Here is an 18,598-nt window from a genome sequence, read left to right as displayed (position 1 = left end):
AGAGCCAAGCTCTCTCAACCCGCGAGAAGTGAAAATAAAGGAGGTTCTCGGCCTCTTAGCCCGACTTGGACGACGGAGGAGAGACCCTCCGACGACGGAACCAAGACCGCTTCCGGTGAGATCCCTTCCCTTTTATTTCGCTTTCGATTGTTATTAGTTATTTAGAATGGATTTGCAAAAAATAAAAAATAAAGAAATAAAACAAATGAACAAAATCAGAAAAAAGAAAGAAATGACAAAGAAACGAAGAAAACAATTCAAAATCAACCTTTTCTTTTATCTTGATTTTATTTGATTTCAATATCTGTGTATTCGTAAAAAAGTAGAAGAAGAATACAATCGTTTCATTCGGCCTTTTATAGCCGATTTAAAAAAAGAAATTAAATTTCTTCTTTTGTCGTTTTGTTGTTTGGACTGTTCTTTGTTCTTGCAGGAGGTCTGACGCGCGTGAAGGGCTAGTGATAGGCGAACGGTGGCGGCGAGCATGCGAGGAGGTGCCTGGCAGAGCACGCGACGCTGGGAGTGGTGGGCGAGGAGGCATGCGGCGCAAAGAAAAACCAAGGTTTTCTGCTGCTAAAATTTTAGTTTCCTGGGCTAGGTTTTTTATTTGGGTTTGGGCTTGAGTTTGTAAATGGACTGTTAATTTTGGGTTTATTATTTGGGTTATTTTGTTGGTATAGGCCCGGGCAGATTTTGGGCTTTACAAAAATTATTATTTTTCGTTTGCAGTATAATTTAAAAGAAAAAAAAATTCATTCACAGAGCTATAAAGACTTTAAAAATATCTACTCTATAAAGACTTTAAACTATAAGCGTTAATTCTAATTCAATTTGGTCTTATTTTATTCTTTTTAATAGTACAAGGACTAAATTGATTCATTTAATAATAGAGAAACTAATTTGATTGAGCCTCTGTAATAGAGGGACCTTTCAAGTATTGGAAAAAATCTAATTTGAAAATGGTTTTCTTGCACAACGGAAAATTAAAATTTTAAAAATTGAGTCAGTTTGTGATATTTATAGCAATAAATCCTAAACTGAATTTGTACATATGTTTTCAGATAAACGAATCCTTGCCGTTCCTGGTTTTCAACCAAACGGTCTTCTACGCTATTCTCGTACCACGAACTGTTTCGAGTGTGAACTCAAACGATTCGAATCAAAATATAGAACTGGAAATAGTTTTCTTTATTTAAGTGTGAAAACGAAAAATCTCTTCTTAAATAGAAACCGAAAAAAATTGTTACTCCAGAAAATAGATTTAACAATTGAGAATAAATTCTCTCTATTTTCAGAAAGAGTAACAATATCTTAAAGTTGTGTAAATAGCTTTATCAATGTCATCTATTTATATGGATAAAATGTAGAACCCTTATTGAATTGTAGAAGTTTTTTTCAACTAGAAAAACGAACTCCTAGTCTATCTAGGAGTATAAGGGGAGACAATCCTAGTTAATACTACTAGGGTTTGTCATCCCTGTAACACCCCTTACCCGTATTCATCGCCGGAATAGGGTAGGAGGCATTACCGGAGTTTACCGAATTAATTTTCCGTTAATACGAGTTAAATACTATTTATTTACTAAAACATGTCACGGTGTCCTTTAGATGGGCCTCCAAAGCCCAAAACATACTTCGAGACCAGACTAGAATTAAATCGAAACCATAGGGAATTTTTCGCAAAATCCCAAAGTGTTTTTTTTTTGCTCAATATAAACCCTTTATAAATATCTAACCTTCCCTGCAATTTTTAAAACCGAGACCAATCCAACCAACCAATTCATTTCAATCAATTTAATACAAAATTATACTTCTATTATAATTATACTATTTAACTTACTCATCATTCTTTACTTTAATGTATATTCATTAAACAAGTCTTAATATTTATATAATCACCAAGCCTTATACATGCCATATAAATCAAAAAGGAAATTTACAAAAGCTACCGGAGATAATCTGGATAGTGTGATCCTCTGTGTTGATCCGATCCTCCGTATACTTCCACGTCAATCTACAAGAGACATTGAATACACTCAAATAAGCTTATAAAAGCTTAGTAAGTTCGTAGGCATAAAACATAAATCTTACCAAATATTTATACACTTATACTATATACACAATTATTAAGTTCACCTGTCAATCACAGTCATTGGTGAGTTCCCTATATAAACTCACTACCACTTATCCATTTCCATTAATTCTTTTGGGCCCATTTGTCATATATCATTCTTTAACCAAATTAGGGAATAGTAAAGGAAAATTGAGTACTTCACTTTCACTTTGCCATAGTATAACTATGGTCTTGCATATGATCACTTATCACTTTTTAAAATCATAGTCCTGCCACGGTCTTACACTGATCACATTTATCACTTGTCACTGATCAGATAAGTGTAGCTAAAGCTACCACTTATCACTTATCACTTGTCACTGATCAGATAAAAGTAGCTAAGCTACCACTTATCATTTGTCACTTATCACTGATCAGATAAGTGTAGCTGAGGCTACCACTTATCACTTGTCACTGATCAGAAGTACTCAAATCCGACATTCCACTCAATTTGATCATTTATTCGATTTTCAGGTTGTTATTTTATTTTCTATTCATCAATAAATATATGTCATCATACATTATATAATTCAGAAAATTAACATATAATCATTAAACTTCAACCATATGAACTTACCTGGGTCGATTTGTAAAATTTGTGAAAATTCAGGGACTAATCAGCTACTTTTTCTTTTCCTCGACTTGCTTCGGGTTCTCAATCTATTATTGTAAAATCATTCATTTTTCAGTATTGACTTCATCTTCAACCCGCTTATAAGTAATATTATCTATAATTTAACTGTTTACTTATGTATATTCCAATGTTGTCCATCGGTGTCATAGTCACTAGATTATTTTTATCTTTAGTTACAGAACTCCAAATTAGGATCCGCTAATTTTATCTGAAACTAGACTCATATATCTTCTTATCATAAAATTTTTAGAATTTTTGGTTTAGCCAATAAGTACAGTTTATTCTTTAAAGTCACCCCTGTTCTGCTGTCTGACAATTCCGACCCTTTTTCACTAAAAATTAATTATCTCTTCATACAGAATTCGGATGATTTCCATGTTTGTTTCTATTGAAAATAGACTCATTAAGGATTTTAAAAATATAAATTTAAGCCCCTAATTATGTTTCTCCAATTTTTTATGATTTTTCAAAGTCAGAACAGGGGATCCCGAAATCATTCTGACATTGTCTCACAAAATCTATTATATCTCATGATCTACAATTCCGTTACTTACATCGTTTCTTCTATGAGAAACTAGACTCAATAAGCTTTAATTTCATATTTTTTTCATCTTCTAATTCGATTTCTACAATTTATAGTGATTTTTCAAAGTTAGACTACTGCTACTGTCCAAAACTGTTTTAGTGCAAATGTTGATTTCGATTTTTGCCCCAAATTTCACAGTTTATACAATTCAGTCCTTGCTCAATTAATCCCTCAATGAAGCTAATTCTTCCCAATTAATGCTTTACCTTAACATTATAAGTTATTTCACAATTATTTAAATTCAGAATTTCCACATAAAACCCTAACTTCAAACTTTTTCACCTTTAGATCCCAAACATTCACTTTCTATTCAATTCTTTCAATAAAATCAGCATATAAACAATTTAAAACTCTAATTCCATGCTAAATCATCATATAATTCCAGCACATATTCATATCAACTTTCAATTTCTTTCATAGAATCAAAAACTAATGAATTCAACAAGTGGACCTAGTTGTAAAAGTCATAAAAACACAAAAATTTCAAGAAATAATCAAGAATTGAACTTACTTGCAGTAAAAATATGAAAAACCAGCTTAAGAAAACCCTTAAATGGTGTTTTTTCTGATGAGAATGCAGAAAAATAATGAGAATTCTAGATAATTCCACTTTAGTCCTAGTTTATTAAGTAAATTTTACAATATTCCAATTTTGCCCTTAATTCGTCAATTTTCCCGCTGATTTCATGCACCTTGCCGTCCAGCCCAAATAGACCTTGGGTCTATTTTCCTTTTAAACCCTCTTTCTTTTATCATTTAAGCTATTTAATCATTTCCTATAATTTTACATTTGTTACAATTTAATCCTTTTTATTCAATTAACTATCGAAACTTTAAAATTTCTTGACGAAACTTTAATACTAACTTATTAACACTCCATAAATATTTATAAAAATATTTATGGCTCGTTTTAAAAATTTTCAAACTCTCGATATCTCGTTTCCGATTCTAATTTAATTTTTTTAAAATTTTTATTTCTAGTACACTATTCGCTATTTCAAAAATTTTTCTAACTTCACACTTAACTTATATTCACTAAATTATTAATATTTTCTACTCATTTGTCGAATTTAGTGATCTCGAATCACTATTCCGACAGCACTGAAAATTTAGGCTATTACATGTACTAATGAAATTATACTGTTTACCATTATCTTATAAGGCAAAAAAAAGGGGCATGTCTTTTTATATAAATAACTAATGAAATTATAAACATTAAGGTACCAAATCGTGTAAAAAATAAAGTATAAGGATTAAATTTTAAATTCAAACGTAATATAAGGACCAAAATTGAAAAAATGCAAGAAGGGTGGCATAACTACCAAAAATATATAGTGGCATAGATTATATTATGAAAGTAATACAATATATTAAAAAGGTACAGCATCAAAAATAGACTTAAATTATGAGGGGTAAAAATTATATTATCCCAATTTCAATTACTATTATATCTCATGGCAACTAATATATCTTCCTTCATGAAATGTCAATTAAATAAACATAAGATAATGGTAAACATGATTAGACTTTTAATTCTCTCAATATGATCTTATTTTATCTCATGGCAACTAATATATCTTCCTTCATGAAATGTCAATTACTATCAAATAGTAATCAAGTTATTCACATAAAGACGAACGACTCATGACCACGTTTACTTTTCATCAACCATGTAATGCCAATGAGAGGATATCATGAGAGGATATCATTTACTCAAGTCTCAAGCTATGGATTCCACTATATCCAATCAGGATTAATGTATACCACACTATGAACGTTCACAAGTAAATAAATCTATAAACGGATTTAGGATCTATTCTTCTTGGGTCCAGTTTGATGTGTTATTAGTCCAGTCAGTCACATCTATGTCTCTATCTTCTGGGATTCATCCGCTCTGATGCCAAAGACAAAGCATCTCCTAAATTGGACTTGATAAACGAAATTAATTTTTCAATCGGTTTGCTCATTTCTGATTAGGCTAAGGACATGTTTAGGTTCATCTACTAATATAAGTTATATTTTCATATTATGATCTGACCTAGTAATTACGCTTAATATTAGTTTAAACATTACACAATCAGTGAATAACATTTGTTTTTATTTTACTTTACGTGCAAAAAGCATATGAGGACTGTCGAAACCATTTTTTTAAATTTAAAAATTAGTGGGGATCGACTTTAAAATAAATTGTGGAGTCGCCACCAATCTTTTATTTAGGTGTGATTGGGTCACCTAATAAAACACTTTGTTTTATTAAAATCGATTTTGGCCTACAAAAATATGAGAAATTGGGTTCGGGAGTCGGTTAGTATGAGGAAGGATTAGCACCCTCACTACGCCCAAAATTGGCACCAAATTGATTAAGTACTGTCCTTATGTCTAAGTTTTAAAGCTATTTTTGAAACATGGCTCCTTTTGAAGCTTTTGAATGGCTCAAGTTGGTCGTCAAAATTCTCTTGTTTCGGAGGAATACAGCATCACATCCAGCACGATAGGACACGATCCTTTATACCCTCAAAAACGTGATAGGTTTTGACTTCTGAAAGTTTATACATTGAAAATTACAAAAGGAAGCCCAATTCTTTAGTCCAACGTAAAGTCGAAACCCAGCACGGTAGGGCACGATTGCTCGAATTTCTAAACATTGAACATTGCATTGTTTTAGAATTTAGAAAATATGAGTGAAATTCAAAAGGGATGTTCGATTATTTTGAACAAATGGAAAACTGTAACCCATCACGATAGGGCACGATTCCCCGAATTGCCAAGCATCGAACATTTCCTTCGTTTTAAAGAATTTTTAAAGACACGAGTGAAATTCCAAAGGAATATTCGATTACTTTGAACAAACGGGAAATTGCAACCCAGCACGATAGGGCACGATTTCCCGAATTGCCAAACATCGAACATTGCCTTCATTTTAAAGAATTTTTAAATGAATAATCATAAAACTGGCTTAAAATGCATTAATTTCACTTTGAAATAAAGGGGAATAATTAACTTTAAAATGAAAGGTTGAAAAAGAACAAAAGGCAAAATTGTGAATATGAGACAATATACACGAATAATATATCTTTCTAATGAGTGTCAATATTATAGTCATGAAAATAAAGGAACAAATTTACAAGCATACAATAACAATGAGCTCACATCCAACATTGGTAATCAAAATAGTGAAAATTAAGGATATGACCAATCAAAGAGACAGATTAGAGATAAATATAACAAATTTCCAAACATAGATTAATAACAATTAAAACGATAATACAAATGAAGAGTAAACAATATGCAGCAGTTAGGTATGAAATGAAATGAAAACTAAAAAACAATACATAATATACAAAACAATATGGATAATAGGAGTCAATATAATGTGCAACAGTCCAAAAACCACTAATAATGAAAATTTTAAAAAATGAACTATACATGTTAAGGTTTGAAATGATTTACGTATATAAAACAAAACTAAGAATATGTAAATGAAGATTAAAATAAATATTGTAAAAGAAGAAATTTGGAGCAAATGACATACAAAAATATTTTAAAAACAAGACATAACTATTTAAAGGTGATGATATACATATAATAATAAAAATCAATGTAAACAATATATAATGATGATATAATAAAAATAAAGAATAAACAATATACATGACAGAATAACAGATCAATATATAATAAAACAATATATATATGAAATAATCTTAAATAACAAAGAAATATTAAAACACATTTTTTAGAGAATAAACTATATACTTAATAATTTTGAAAGGAAATACAAATAAATAGATTTAAAAGAAATTATATATGTAAAATAACATGGAACTAATAATATATATAAAATAAAACTAATTTTGTCATAAATCATATATGTATTAATATAAGATTAATTTAAATTAAATATTATACAAAATTTTAAAAACAATATGATATACAAGGTAATTTTAAAATAATAGTTTTATAATTAAAAAATAAAAAAAAACAAAGTAAATTATCAAAGTAATTTTAAAATGTATACAAAAAAAATAAAAGATGAATGCTAAACGAATTTTAAAAAAATAATGCACTATACAAATTAAAATGAGAAAAAACTTAATTGAAATAAAAGCAAATTAAAAGAGATAATTAACAAATAGAATAAACCGTTGAAATGACCAAAGCGCAATGCGCTCAAATGGCCGAGGATTAAAAATGCAAATGGTCCCAACTCCAAAACGAAACGCTTAAGCTCGGACTAATTTGAGACGACACACGAATTTCCGGAAAAAATTAAGAATAAAATGAATTCGAATTGGGCCCAATCATGTGGTAGCGCGAAAGGGGGGGACGAATTGCGCAATTATCCCTTTAACAACTAAACGCGCAGATCCTTCCCCGGGGTTGGGTCGGTTCGAGAGTTAACACAAAACTGTGCCGTTTCGGCACCAAGATTCCAAAGGCTAAACAGCGCCGTTTTATTAGTAACTAAACCTAAAAGAAAGAAAGGAAAAAAAAGTTTGAATGGCACTCTGCCTCTTTTTCAGAAAATGAAGCAAATCCCTAATCCCTAATCCCAAATCCCCCACTTCAATTGCCGATTCACCTCCGCAAACTGGTGTGTTCAAGCCTGGATGGATGATCTTTCAGCCTTGAGATCTCTTTTCAACTTTGATTGCAACTTTGATTTCAAATTTTCATCTATATATATTAAGATCCCTAATCCCAAATTCCCCTCTCTCTTTTTCTTTAAACAAAATTCATTTCTTTGTATTTGGTTTGCCCTCCCCTTTATTCGTTTTTTTTATGCGGTAGATAAATCAAAGAAAACAGAAACTAAATCGAAAGAAAAACGAGATTAAAATCACCTTGTGGAAACTTTTTTCTTTTCAAGCTTTTTTTTTGTATTGATTTTTTTTTCTGTTGTGTTGTGTGCGTGTGTTCATTACATTCCCTTTCTTTGGCTTTTGTAGCCAAAAGCAAAAATAAAGGAAAAAAGAAAAAGAATACAAAAATCTGCTCCTTTTTTTGTCTCTGTTTTGCTGTTGTCCCTTTTGTTTTCTTGCAGGTACGAAAGGCGACGTGGAGGCGCTAGGGTGGCGTACGGAGGCGTGCAGGGGGTCGTACGGAGGCACGCTGGAGGCTAGGGTTGCGGGGCTCCTTGTTGCTAGGGTTCCTAGTTGGTTGAAGTTTGTTTAAGTTTTGGGCTACTTGGGTTAATGTAAATGTTTTGGGCTGGTTTTTGATATTTAGACTGATGGACTGTTAATAATATTTAGACTTTTACTTATTTTTGTTTTTTTATTATTATTTTGGGTTTATAGGCCCGGGCTAAATTGGGCCTCTACAAGGACAATCATATAAAGTATATAAATGTAATTCATGATTTTGTTTTATTAATCAATCTATTTGAAAAAATTACAAGTATACATAGACTGAAATACTACACTAAGGGCACATCAGGTACATTCACCGATAGAATTATGTACAGAGAAAATTGTATTAGCAAGACGATAGCCAACTCTTAAGGTTGGTTCTCCATTGCTTTTGCAGTTGAAAAGTGTTCTTAGAAAAAAAAAATACTTTTGAAAAGTATAGTAGAAATGTGCTACAAAAAAGTGTATTTGTTACTCTTTAGTGCTCTCCATTGTTGCCAAAAATTACGGTTGAAAGTTAAAATATCATTTTTAGACATGATAGTAGAAAGTAAAAAATTAATTAAGTTGTATGATATTTAAATAATTTAATATAATGATATATGATATATGAAATATAAATTTTAAATACATTTTAAGTAATAAACATAAATTATTTGTAAATTTGATGATATATTAAATATTTTAAAAAAATTAAACATAATAAATAATATTTAAATAATTATATATAATTATATACAATATAAATTAATCTAATTTTTTATATACTTTTTAAATAATTAATATAAATAAGGGTATTTTTCACTTTTTAAACGCAAAAACCAAAAGTAAATATGCCCAAAATCCCAACTTTGTGTTTGGGTAGAAATGCAATTTTAACTGCAAAAACCAATTGTTCTTTATTATATCTATGGTGAAAAGACATTTTTAACCCATTTTCTACCGTAACGGAGAATACACCCCTAGAATAGCTCCGTCATTAATAGAAGTCACAGATCATATGATGAGAAATATGTTTTTTTTTTTCTCAATATTTGTCCTAAAAATCCTCAGGACCTTGTCCATAAAACATGTTGGATTTTCAAACATAGTCAAAAATCCTAAAATCCCTCACTATCAATACCATAAAAAAATTGTACACCCCAAATCAAGCTGTTGTATTACTAAATTTCACAAACTATTTTTTCTTATTTTTACTTGTTTTCCCTTTCAACCCCAATCAAAATTTCAATAATTCTTTATCTTGTTTAAGTTTAATCCCTTCCCTCATCACCCTTTCTTTTGTCTCGAGTGCTTCATCTTCCCCACCATACATGGGGAATTGTTGCTCTCGAGGCAACCCCGAAAGTCTGACAAACGAATTAGGCGTCGCCTCCCCCGAAAACAATGGTAACGTTAGCATTTGTTCCCGTAACGAAAGTTTCTCGAAAGCCTCACCGACACAACCGCCGGCTTCACCATCTGAGGAAGCTTCTCCTAAGCCTACTCCCAAGCCTAACCCAATTGGAACCGTGTTATGCCGTCCTATGGAAGATGTGAGAAACACTTACACCATTGGAAAAGAATTGGGTAGGGGACAATTTGGGGTTACCTATTTGTGTACCCATAAGGTAACTGGCGAGCAATTCGCGTGCAAGACGATAGCCAAAAGGAAACTCGTTAACAAAGAAGATATCGAAGATGTTCGTAGAGAAGTTCAAATCATGCACCATTTGACGGGACAACCTAATGTCGTGGAACTCAAAGGAGCTTACGAAGACAAACATTCGGTACATTTGGTGATGGAACTATGTGCCGGTGGTGAACTTTTCGATAGGATCATTGCTAAAGGCCATTACAGTGAACGTGCGGCCGCTTCTTTGCTTAGAATCATTGTTCAAATCGTCCATACTTGCCATTCTATGGGGGTTTTCCATAGGGACCTCAAGCCTGAAAATTTCTTGTTGTTGAACCAAGAGGAAAATTCACCACTCAAAGCTACGGATTTTGGTCTATCACTCTTTTACAAGCCAGGTAAAAACATAATCTTGTTAAAATTTTCAAGTTGGGGTTGATTTTCGGTTTCTTTTAACTCGGTGCCTTCGGAACAGGTGATGTATTTAAGGACATTGTTGGTAGCGCATATTATATTGCACCAGAAGTATTGAAGAGGAAATATGGACCAGAAGCTGATATATGGAGTATTGGTGTTATGTTGTACATTCTTCTAAGTGGTTTTCCTCCCTTTTGGGCAGGTAACTAAATAACATATACATATACATACACATACATATATATATATATAAGAGTATGGCACGTTCATGATGTGGGTGAAAAAAATTCATGGCGAAACTAAAAGGGTCGGCAGTGGCCTTGCCCCTCCTAAAAAAATAAGTAGAATTGTTTTAGAACCACTTTAGAAAATATAAGTTAGTATAATGGTAAATTTTCATTTTGTCACCCTCAAATATTTATAATTTACTTCTAGCCCCATAAGAAAAATTTATGCCTACACCCCTAAAAATATTTTAAAAACATAAAAATACCCTCGTAATAATGTAACTTACTTTGTATAGAATAAATGTATTTTAGTCTTTTTTAGATTGAGTTAGTGCTCGATTGAATCGTGACACCAACTCAGTTAGAGATTTAATTTATAGTATAGAAAACACCTTCGTAATAATGTAATTTACTTTGTATATAAAAGAGTATTTTAATCATTTTCAAATTGAATTTATGCCCGATTGATGCATGACACCAACTCAATTAAGGACGTAATATATAGATAGAAAACACTCAAATTAAATTGATACTTGATTTACTCGTGATACTAACTCAATTAGGTACTCAATATGCTGTGTATATATATATTATGCTGTGTATATATATATACATTGAACCCTGAAAACTAAGACAATTATTTTATGATAGAATCCGAAAATGGGATCTTCAGTGCAATTTTACGTGGGGAAATCGATTTCAAAAGTGATCCATGGCCTGCAATTTCACCTCAAGCAAAGGATCTTATTACCAAAATGTTAAACTTGGATCCCAAGCAAAGGTTAACAGCACAACAAGTTCTAAGTAAGTATATGCCCTTTTTTAACCTAATTATCTACTAACCGAACATAATATTGACTGTGAAAAATACGACTCAATCGAAAAAAATCTGACAGAGTAAATGTATGGCCACCCAACAGATCATCCATGGATTAAAGAGGATGGTGAAGCACCTGATATTCCTCTTGACAATGCAGTCTTAGGCAGGCTCAAACAGTTCAAAGCAATGAACAATTTCAAGAAAGTTGCTTTAAGGGTAAAATTAATTAAAACCCCTCATTGAAAACACACCCCATTGGTTAAAAGGTTAAGATAGGTCCATATTATTGTATGAAACCAAGAAATTGTTGTTGTTGCAGGTCATTGCAGGATGTTTATCGGAGGAAGAAATCCAGGGGTTGAAGGAGATGTTCAAGACCATAGATTCCGATAACAGCGGCACGATAACGCTCGAAGAATTGAAGCAAGGGCTTGCGAAGCAAGGAACGAAGCTAACTGAATATGAAGTCAAACAATTAATGGAAGCAGTAAGTTCTGTTTCCAATTATTCAATAGTGCAACTTTATATGGTAGCGGAGTTTTGGGGCTTACTTAAAATTTTTAAAATTTTCAGGGGTCTAATTAAAGATTTCAAAAATTTTAGGAGTTTAATAAGAATTTCCAAACGGACTAGGGTTTAATTAAAAATGTTACAATTTTGAGAGGATTAATGAGAATTTTCAAAAAATTTGAGGGTTTAATTAAAATTTTTTAAACTATTTGAAGGTTTATTTAGAATTTTTTAAAATTTTGAAGGGACCTAGTTAAAATTTTCAAATATTTGAGCGGCCAAGCCCCTTCTAACTATATATATGGTGTTTTTTTTTTCTAACTCCTCCATTCTTTTTTCTTTATTATAACAAAAGGCGGATGCGGATAGTAACGGAACTATAGATTACGAAGAGTTCATAACGGCCACCATGCATATGAATCGAATGGATCGGGAAGAACATCTGTACCGTGCCTTCCAACACTTCGACAAAGACAATAGCGGGTAACGATAGTCAAAACACAATGATACGATCACTGTTTTATGATCTATTGATATTTATTGTAATTGATCGCAATACTTATTGCTATCGATATGTTTACATTTAGGTACATCACAATAGAAGAGCTAGAACAAGCTCTCCGTGAGTATGGTATGCATGATGGCAAAGACATCAAGGAAATCATTTCTGAAGTCGACAACGACAATGTAAGCAATACACATACATGCATACATATTCCATTTTCTTAATAGAAAAGGGTTTAACTTACATAAAAAAGAATTCGTAAATTATTTGCAGGATGGAAAGATAAACTATGATGAATTTGTGGCAATGATGAGAAGAGGAAACCCTGAAGCGAACCCAAAGAAGCGGCGCGATGATGTAATGTTCGACAATTCGAATTAGGGGCGAAAATCACTATGAACATTCATTTGGGAAGGGCTCACAATGGAAATGGAATGGATTTGGATGTGAAAATATGCATGCATAAATTTGCACAATACAAATGGAAAATTGGGAGAGGATTTGGTTAATGAGAAGATGGCTAAAGGGAAAAGAAGGGGAAAGAAACAACTTTTTATGGTAACTTAAGGATTGTGAAATTTGATTGGTTTACTTTATTAACATTTTGTAATTGTGTAAAAAAAAATCATTGGTTAGAAGATTTAGCTTTTATCCATACTTTTATAAATTCTGAATTTACAAATTGAATTTCTCTTGTTTCTTTTGTTAGAACGGTAAAACAAGATCTAATATAAAACTCAACAAATCAAGATCTATTATGTCAAATCATCAAGAATCAATCAAGAACAAAACTAGATGTGGAAGCATACCTGAATCCATCAATTTCTTGAAATCTTTAGATCTTATGGTTTTAATCTTCCAAATTAGCACACAAGTAATTCAAAAAATGTGGCTCTCTCTTTTCTAAAGAGGGATATTAGAAAAGTTACAGATGTATAATTTGGGAACCACAACCCTAATATATAATTTTTGCACATTAACCCTAATTTCCAATCAATCCATCATCAATTAGAAATTAGTTGTTAGAGTTTCTACACATATTTGTCCCCCACTTCATTTAATAACTAAAGCCCAATAAACCTTAACCAATTAGATTACTTTTAATTTGGGTTAATCTTTTATGATAGTAAACAGTAACATGTAATTACTATTATTATATATGTGATGTCCATATTTTTCAACAATCTCTCACTTGGACCACATATATATTAATTACTCTGTAATTACATGTCATTATATAACATTTACTATCATATCCCAAAGGTATCCAGAACAATCTCGTCCATTAATTATGTTAAAATAGAAACAATGTAACTTTCGTTACATATATCGTAACTACCCTGAGTTCTAATAAAGCTACTCTCACTCCGATGCGAGCAGCTTTACGTTATACAAACTACCCTGAATTTGTGTGTTGTCTGTTTTCTATCTAGGATATTTTAGTTGCCGATTGTTCTAATGGTCCATGTGAGAATGAGGGGAGCTAGGTTAGGTGTATTGGGTAAGCCCGACGGCTTGGGTTTAGTTTCTCTTGTAACGCTCTAAACCCGACTTAAACGTTACGGTCGAGTCTTGAGGAATTACATGAACTTGTTTTAAATTCCAAATTTTGAACTAGAAATGTGTGTTTTTCGAAAAATGTCAATTTTGACAAATCTCTGGCAATTTTTCAGAAAAATACATGTAGGTCTTATTTACTTAACAAAAGACGGTTAATTTGTTACTTAGTTTCACAATGGAAGTTTCAAAGTCATTAATTTGTAAAGCATGATTTCAAAATGTGAAAATGAATACTTTTGCAATTTATTAAAAGCATAATCCAGTAGAAAACCCAAAAAAGAAACATAAAAATAACGTCGAAAATATTTAAATAGTCCAACAAGTCTAGAGTTAAATTTAAAAACATAAATCGTCTCATTTTATTAATTGAGAATCCAATCCGAGCTTCCGCACACCGCTCAGTCCTAAGTTTATTGATTACTTGAGAAGATAAAATAAATATATATATAGGGTGACCTAACAAAGTTTGATGTGCAACTCAGCTCTCAAGCATATAACAGATATTAGATAGTCAAACAGAATTCCATAACTGAACAGATACAAATGGCATGACAATTTTATGCAACGCAACATATTTCACATATCAGATACAAATGGCATGGCATAACATGCGATCCAACATATTTCACATATCAAATACAAATCCTACCCTTATTTGCTACACACCGTCTCCGTCCATCTCTACACACTAATTAGGGTAATAAATACCCATCCAACCCCACACACTAAATAAGTGATCATTTGTCACTATACAGAAATGTGCAGTCAAGACTACCAGAAATAATGCAGTAATTCGCCAAAATCAAATAAGTGTGGTCAAGCTACCAGAATTGCAATCAAGCTGCTAGAACAGATATGTTGTTAAACCACCAAATAAGACAAATCATTAAACTACCAATGTAATACCCCTACCCATATTCATTGCCGGAATAGGGTACAAGGCATTATCGGAGTTTATGAATTAAATTTTTTTTTATATTCAATATAGCCCCTTTATAAATATCTAACCTTCCCTAGAATATTGAATCGAGACCAATCCACATCAACCAAATCAATTCAACATATTTTCAAGATAAATTCATGCATATTTATAAGATAACGTCATCACATATCTAAAACCAGGTTTGTTAACCATACTAATGGCTAACTTTACATTCATTTCACATTAACATTTACTTTGTTAGCTTATACATGCCATTGATTTCCAAAATAAAGTTTCTTTATATACCGAAATCCTGAGGTTGACAGTGTGATGTGTCTCCGACCAAATCCGACCTCTGAGCTCTTAACACTACAAAACAGGGAAAAAGGAAACGGGGTAAGCACTTTGTACTTAGTAAGCTCATGTAACAAGAATTATACTTACCTAATATTTTCAATACAATATAATAAACATTCATATATCCATTCAATGCATTATTACCCTAACATGCACAAACTCAACATTCAAGTTAGTACAATAATTTCCATGTATCAATAATATATATACCATGATTGATGAGCTCGTCAATACCATGATTTCTATTTCTTTGTTATTTTTCCATATTTATCCCGTTGAATTTATCGAAATTTCGATGGATTTTCAGAGGTACACATTTATTGCACAATTCCGGGTCCGTCAATTCATATTCATGTGCGCACATATCCATTTCAGAGAGCACACTCCCGCGAACCTCAACCTTGCAGCGGGATTACCAGTCCAGGCTAAATCCCTTGCAATATAAACTCATAGAGTATTGTCGGGATTACCAGTCCAGGCTAAATCCCCTGCAACGGAAATTACTCTAATGAGCTTGGATCTGAATTACCAATCCAGGCTAAATTCAGACCCTAATTCGGATTACCCGTCCGGGCTAAATCCATTTTACACATATTCTTCGGGAGGGCTATATCAGGATAGGATCACCCGTTCGGGCTAGATCCTTTTTACCGTCAATTCCTTTTCAAAGATCCATCGAATTTTCCTTTCATTCAAACGGGATTTCTTCCCATTTTATCAAATATATCAATGTTTCATAAATTTCCATATAATGAACATTCAAATCATATTCATATCAAAAACATGCATTTCAAGCATTTAAGAATATAATTCAAGTTACATGAACTTACCTTGATACTTGTTTGTAAACAATAAAAATCTACTAATCCCGAACTTTTTCCTTTCCTCGATCTAGCTTCGTATTTGAATCTTCCGGATCTAAATAAATAAATTTAATTATCAATTTAATACATTTCATGTTCATATGCAACATTCTCTATAATTCAACTATTATTTATAGTTCATTCAAAGCTGTCTATTTGAGTCATAGTCATTAAATTATTTATAACTTGAGCTACGGAACTCCAAATTGAGATCCGTTAATTTTCCCTGAAACTGGACTCATATATATTTTTACCATAAAATTTTCATAATTTTTGGTTTAGCCAATAAGTACAGTTTATTCTTTAAAGTCACCCCTGTTCTGCTGTCGACAGTTCTGACCCTTCTTCACTAAAAATTAATTATCTCTTCATACAAAATTCAAATAATGTTCTCGTTTGTTTCTATTAAAAATAGACTCATTAAGGATTCTAGAAATATAAATTTAAGCCCATAATTGTTTTTCTTAAATTTTTTTATGATTTTTCAAAGTCAGAACAGGGGAACCAGAATTCATTCTGACCTTGTCTCACAAAATTCATTATATCTCAAAATTTACAAATCCATTGCTTACACTATTTCTTCTATGAGAAACTAGACTCAATAAGCTTTAATTCTATATTTTTTTCATATTCTAATTCGATTTCTAAAATTTATGGTGATTTTTCAAAATTAGTCTACTGCTGCTGTCCAAACTGTTTTTGTGCAAGTTTGTTTATTACCATTTTTCCCTTAACCTTTTAATAAATGATAATTTCGTCCCTACTCAATTAGCCTCTCAATTGAGCTGATTTTTCTCAATTAACATTTTATTCTATCACCTTAAACTAGTTTACAACCTTTAGGAATCAGAATTTCAGCAATAGACTTTAATTCCAAGCATGTTCACAATTAGGTCCTAAAAATCAATTTCTATTGAAATTACCTAATAAAATCATCTCATAAACAAATTAAAGCTTTAATTTAATTCTATTTCATCATAAAATTACAGAACTCAACCATGGTGACTTTCAATTTCATCCATGAAATCAAAAACTAATGAATTTAATAGTAGGACCTAGTTGTAAAAGTCTTAGAAACACATAAAATTACAAGAAAAAGGCAAGGATTAACTCACTTGGTGCAAAAATTATGAAATATCAGCTTAGAGAACCCTCCTATGGCGTTTTTAGCTGCTGGAATTGAAGAGAAATGAAGAGAAATCTAGATATTTCCTATTTAGTCCTAGCTTTATTTAGTTAATTTTGCAATATTCTAATTTTACCCTTAATTTATCAATTTTTCTGCTGATTTCATACCCTTTCCGTCCAGCCCAAATAACTTTTGGGTCTAATTGCCTTTTAAATCCTTTCTCATTAGACTCTTAAGCTATTTAATCACTCTAGCAACTTTTACACCTATTACAATTTAGTCCTTTTCATTTAATTGACTACCCAAACATTAAAATTTCCTAACGAAATTTTAATACCAAATTAATAAAATTTCATAAATATTTATAAAATTATTTTTTACTCGGTTTTACGAGATAGAGGTCTCGATACCTTGTTTTTACCCAATTTCTTCAATAATTTCTTTTTCTATCTAATCACTAAATTGGTAAAATTTTTCTATCAATATTTTCATACGATTTTCCTATCATATCAATTTTCAAGTAAAAATATTGAAATAAATTTATCTTTAAATCGGATCTATGGTTACGAAACCATTGTTCCGATAACCTTGAATTTAGGCCATTACAACTCTCCCCCCCTTTAAGGATTTTCGTCCTCGAAAATCTTACTAGTAAAGAGGTTTGGGTATTGTTTCCTCATTGCCTCCTCCGGTTCCCATGTCGCTTCCTCAATCCCGTGCTTTTGCCACAATACATTCACCAAATTTATCTTTTTATTTCTAAGCTCTTTTGTCTTCCGCGCCAATATCTTGACCGGTTCTTCACTGTAAGTCATATCCAGTTGAATCTCTACTTCTGTCGGAGAAATAACATGTGAAGGATCTGATCGATATCATCGTAACATAGATACATGAAAAACATTGTGGATTCTATCAAGTTCCGGTGGTAATGCCAATCGATAAGCGACCGGTCCAATTCTTTCAATGATTTCATAAGGCCCGATAAATCTTGGACTCAATTTACCCTTTCGACAGAATCGGAGGACTTTCTTCTAAGGAGACACTTTCAGAAATACCTTGTCACCGACTTGAAATTCAATCTCTTTTCGTTTAAGATCGGCATATGATTTTTGACGATCGGAAGCTGCTTTTAGACTATCCCGAATAACCTTTACTTTTTCTTCTATTTCCAGGATCAAATCAACCTCATGTATCTTCCTTTCACTAAG

The 18,598-nt window shown here is 31.7% G+C and overlaps 1 protein-coding gene across 1 annotated transcript; it reads left to right on the top strand.

Annotated features, from left to right (window-relative positions):
- Window positions 1–9,659: 9,659 nt before the first annotated feature.
- Window positions 9,660–13,241, top strand: LOC107938362 (calcium-dependent protein kinase 34). Its single transcript, XM_016871488.2, has 8 exons — window positions 9,660–10,478; window positions 10,556–10,699; window positions 11,376–11,528; window positions 11,645–11,760; window positions 11,864–12,031; window positions 12,410–12,537; window positions 12,642–12,741; window positions 12,833–13,241. The coding sequence occupies exons 1-8, from the start codon at window positions 9,779–9,781 to the stop codon at window positions 12,938–12,940; spliced, it is 1,617 nt and encodes a 538-aa protein (XP_016726977.1). The 5' UTR covers window positions 9,660–9,778; the 3' UTR covers window positions 12,941–13,241.
- The last annotated feature ends 5,357 nt before the right edge of the window (window positions 13,242–18,598 follow it).

This window comes from Gossypium hirsutum, chromosome A08, assembly GCF_007990345.1.
Source record: "Gossypium hirsutum isolate 1008001.06 chromosome A08, Gossypium_hirsutum_v2.1, whole genome shotgun sequence".
In the NCBI taxonomy this organism is placed as follows: Eukaryota; Viridiplantae; Streptophyta; class Magnoliopsida; order Malvales; family Malvaceae; genus Gossypium; species Gossypium hirsutum.
Note: the sequence above shows the minus strand (reverse complement) of the source record. Positions and strands in the feature narration are given on the sequence as shown.

What these genes read in the sequence shown, in the direction of transcription:
- LOC107938362 (XM_016871488.2), top strand. Translation starts at nt 9,779, where the DNA reads ATGGGGAATTGTTGCTCTCGAGGCAACCCCGAAAGTCTGACAAACGAA. An exon ending in AACAGCACAACAAGTTCTAA is followed by an intron (nt 11,529 to 11,644) that starts GTAAGTATATGC and finishes GCCACCCAACAG; the next exon opens with ATCATCCATGGATTAAAGAG. An exon ending in TTCGACAAAGACAATAGCGG is followed by an intron (nt 12,538 to 12,641) that starts GTAACGATAGTC and finishes GTTTACATTTAG; the next exon opens with GTACATCACAATAGAAGAGC.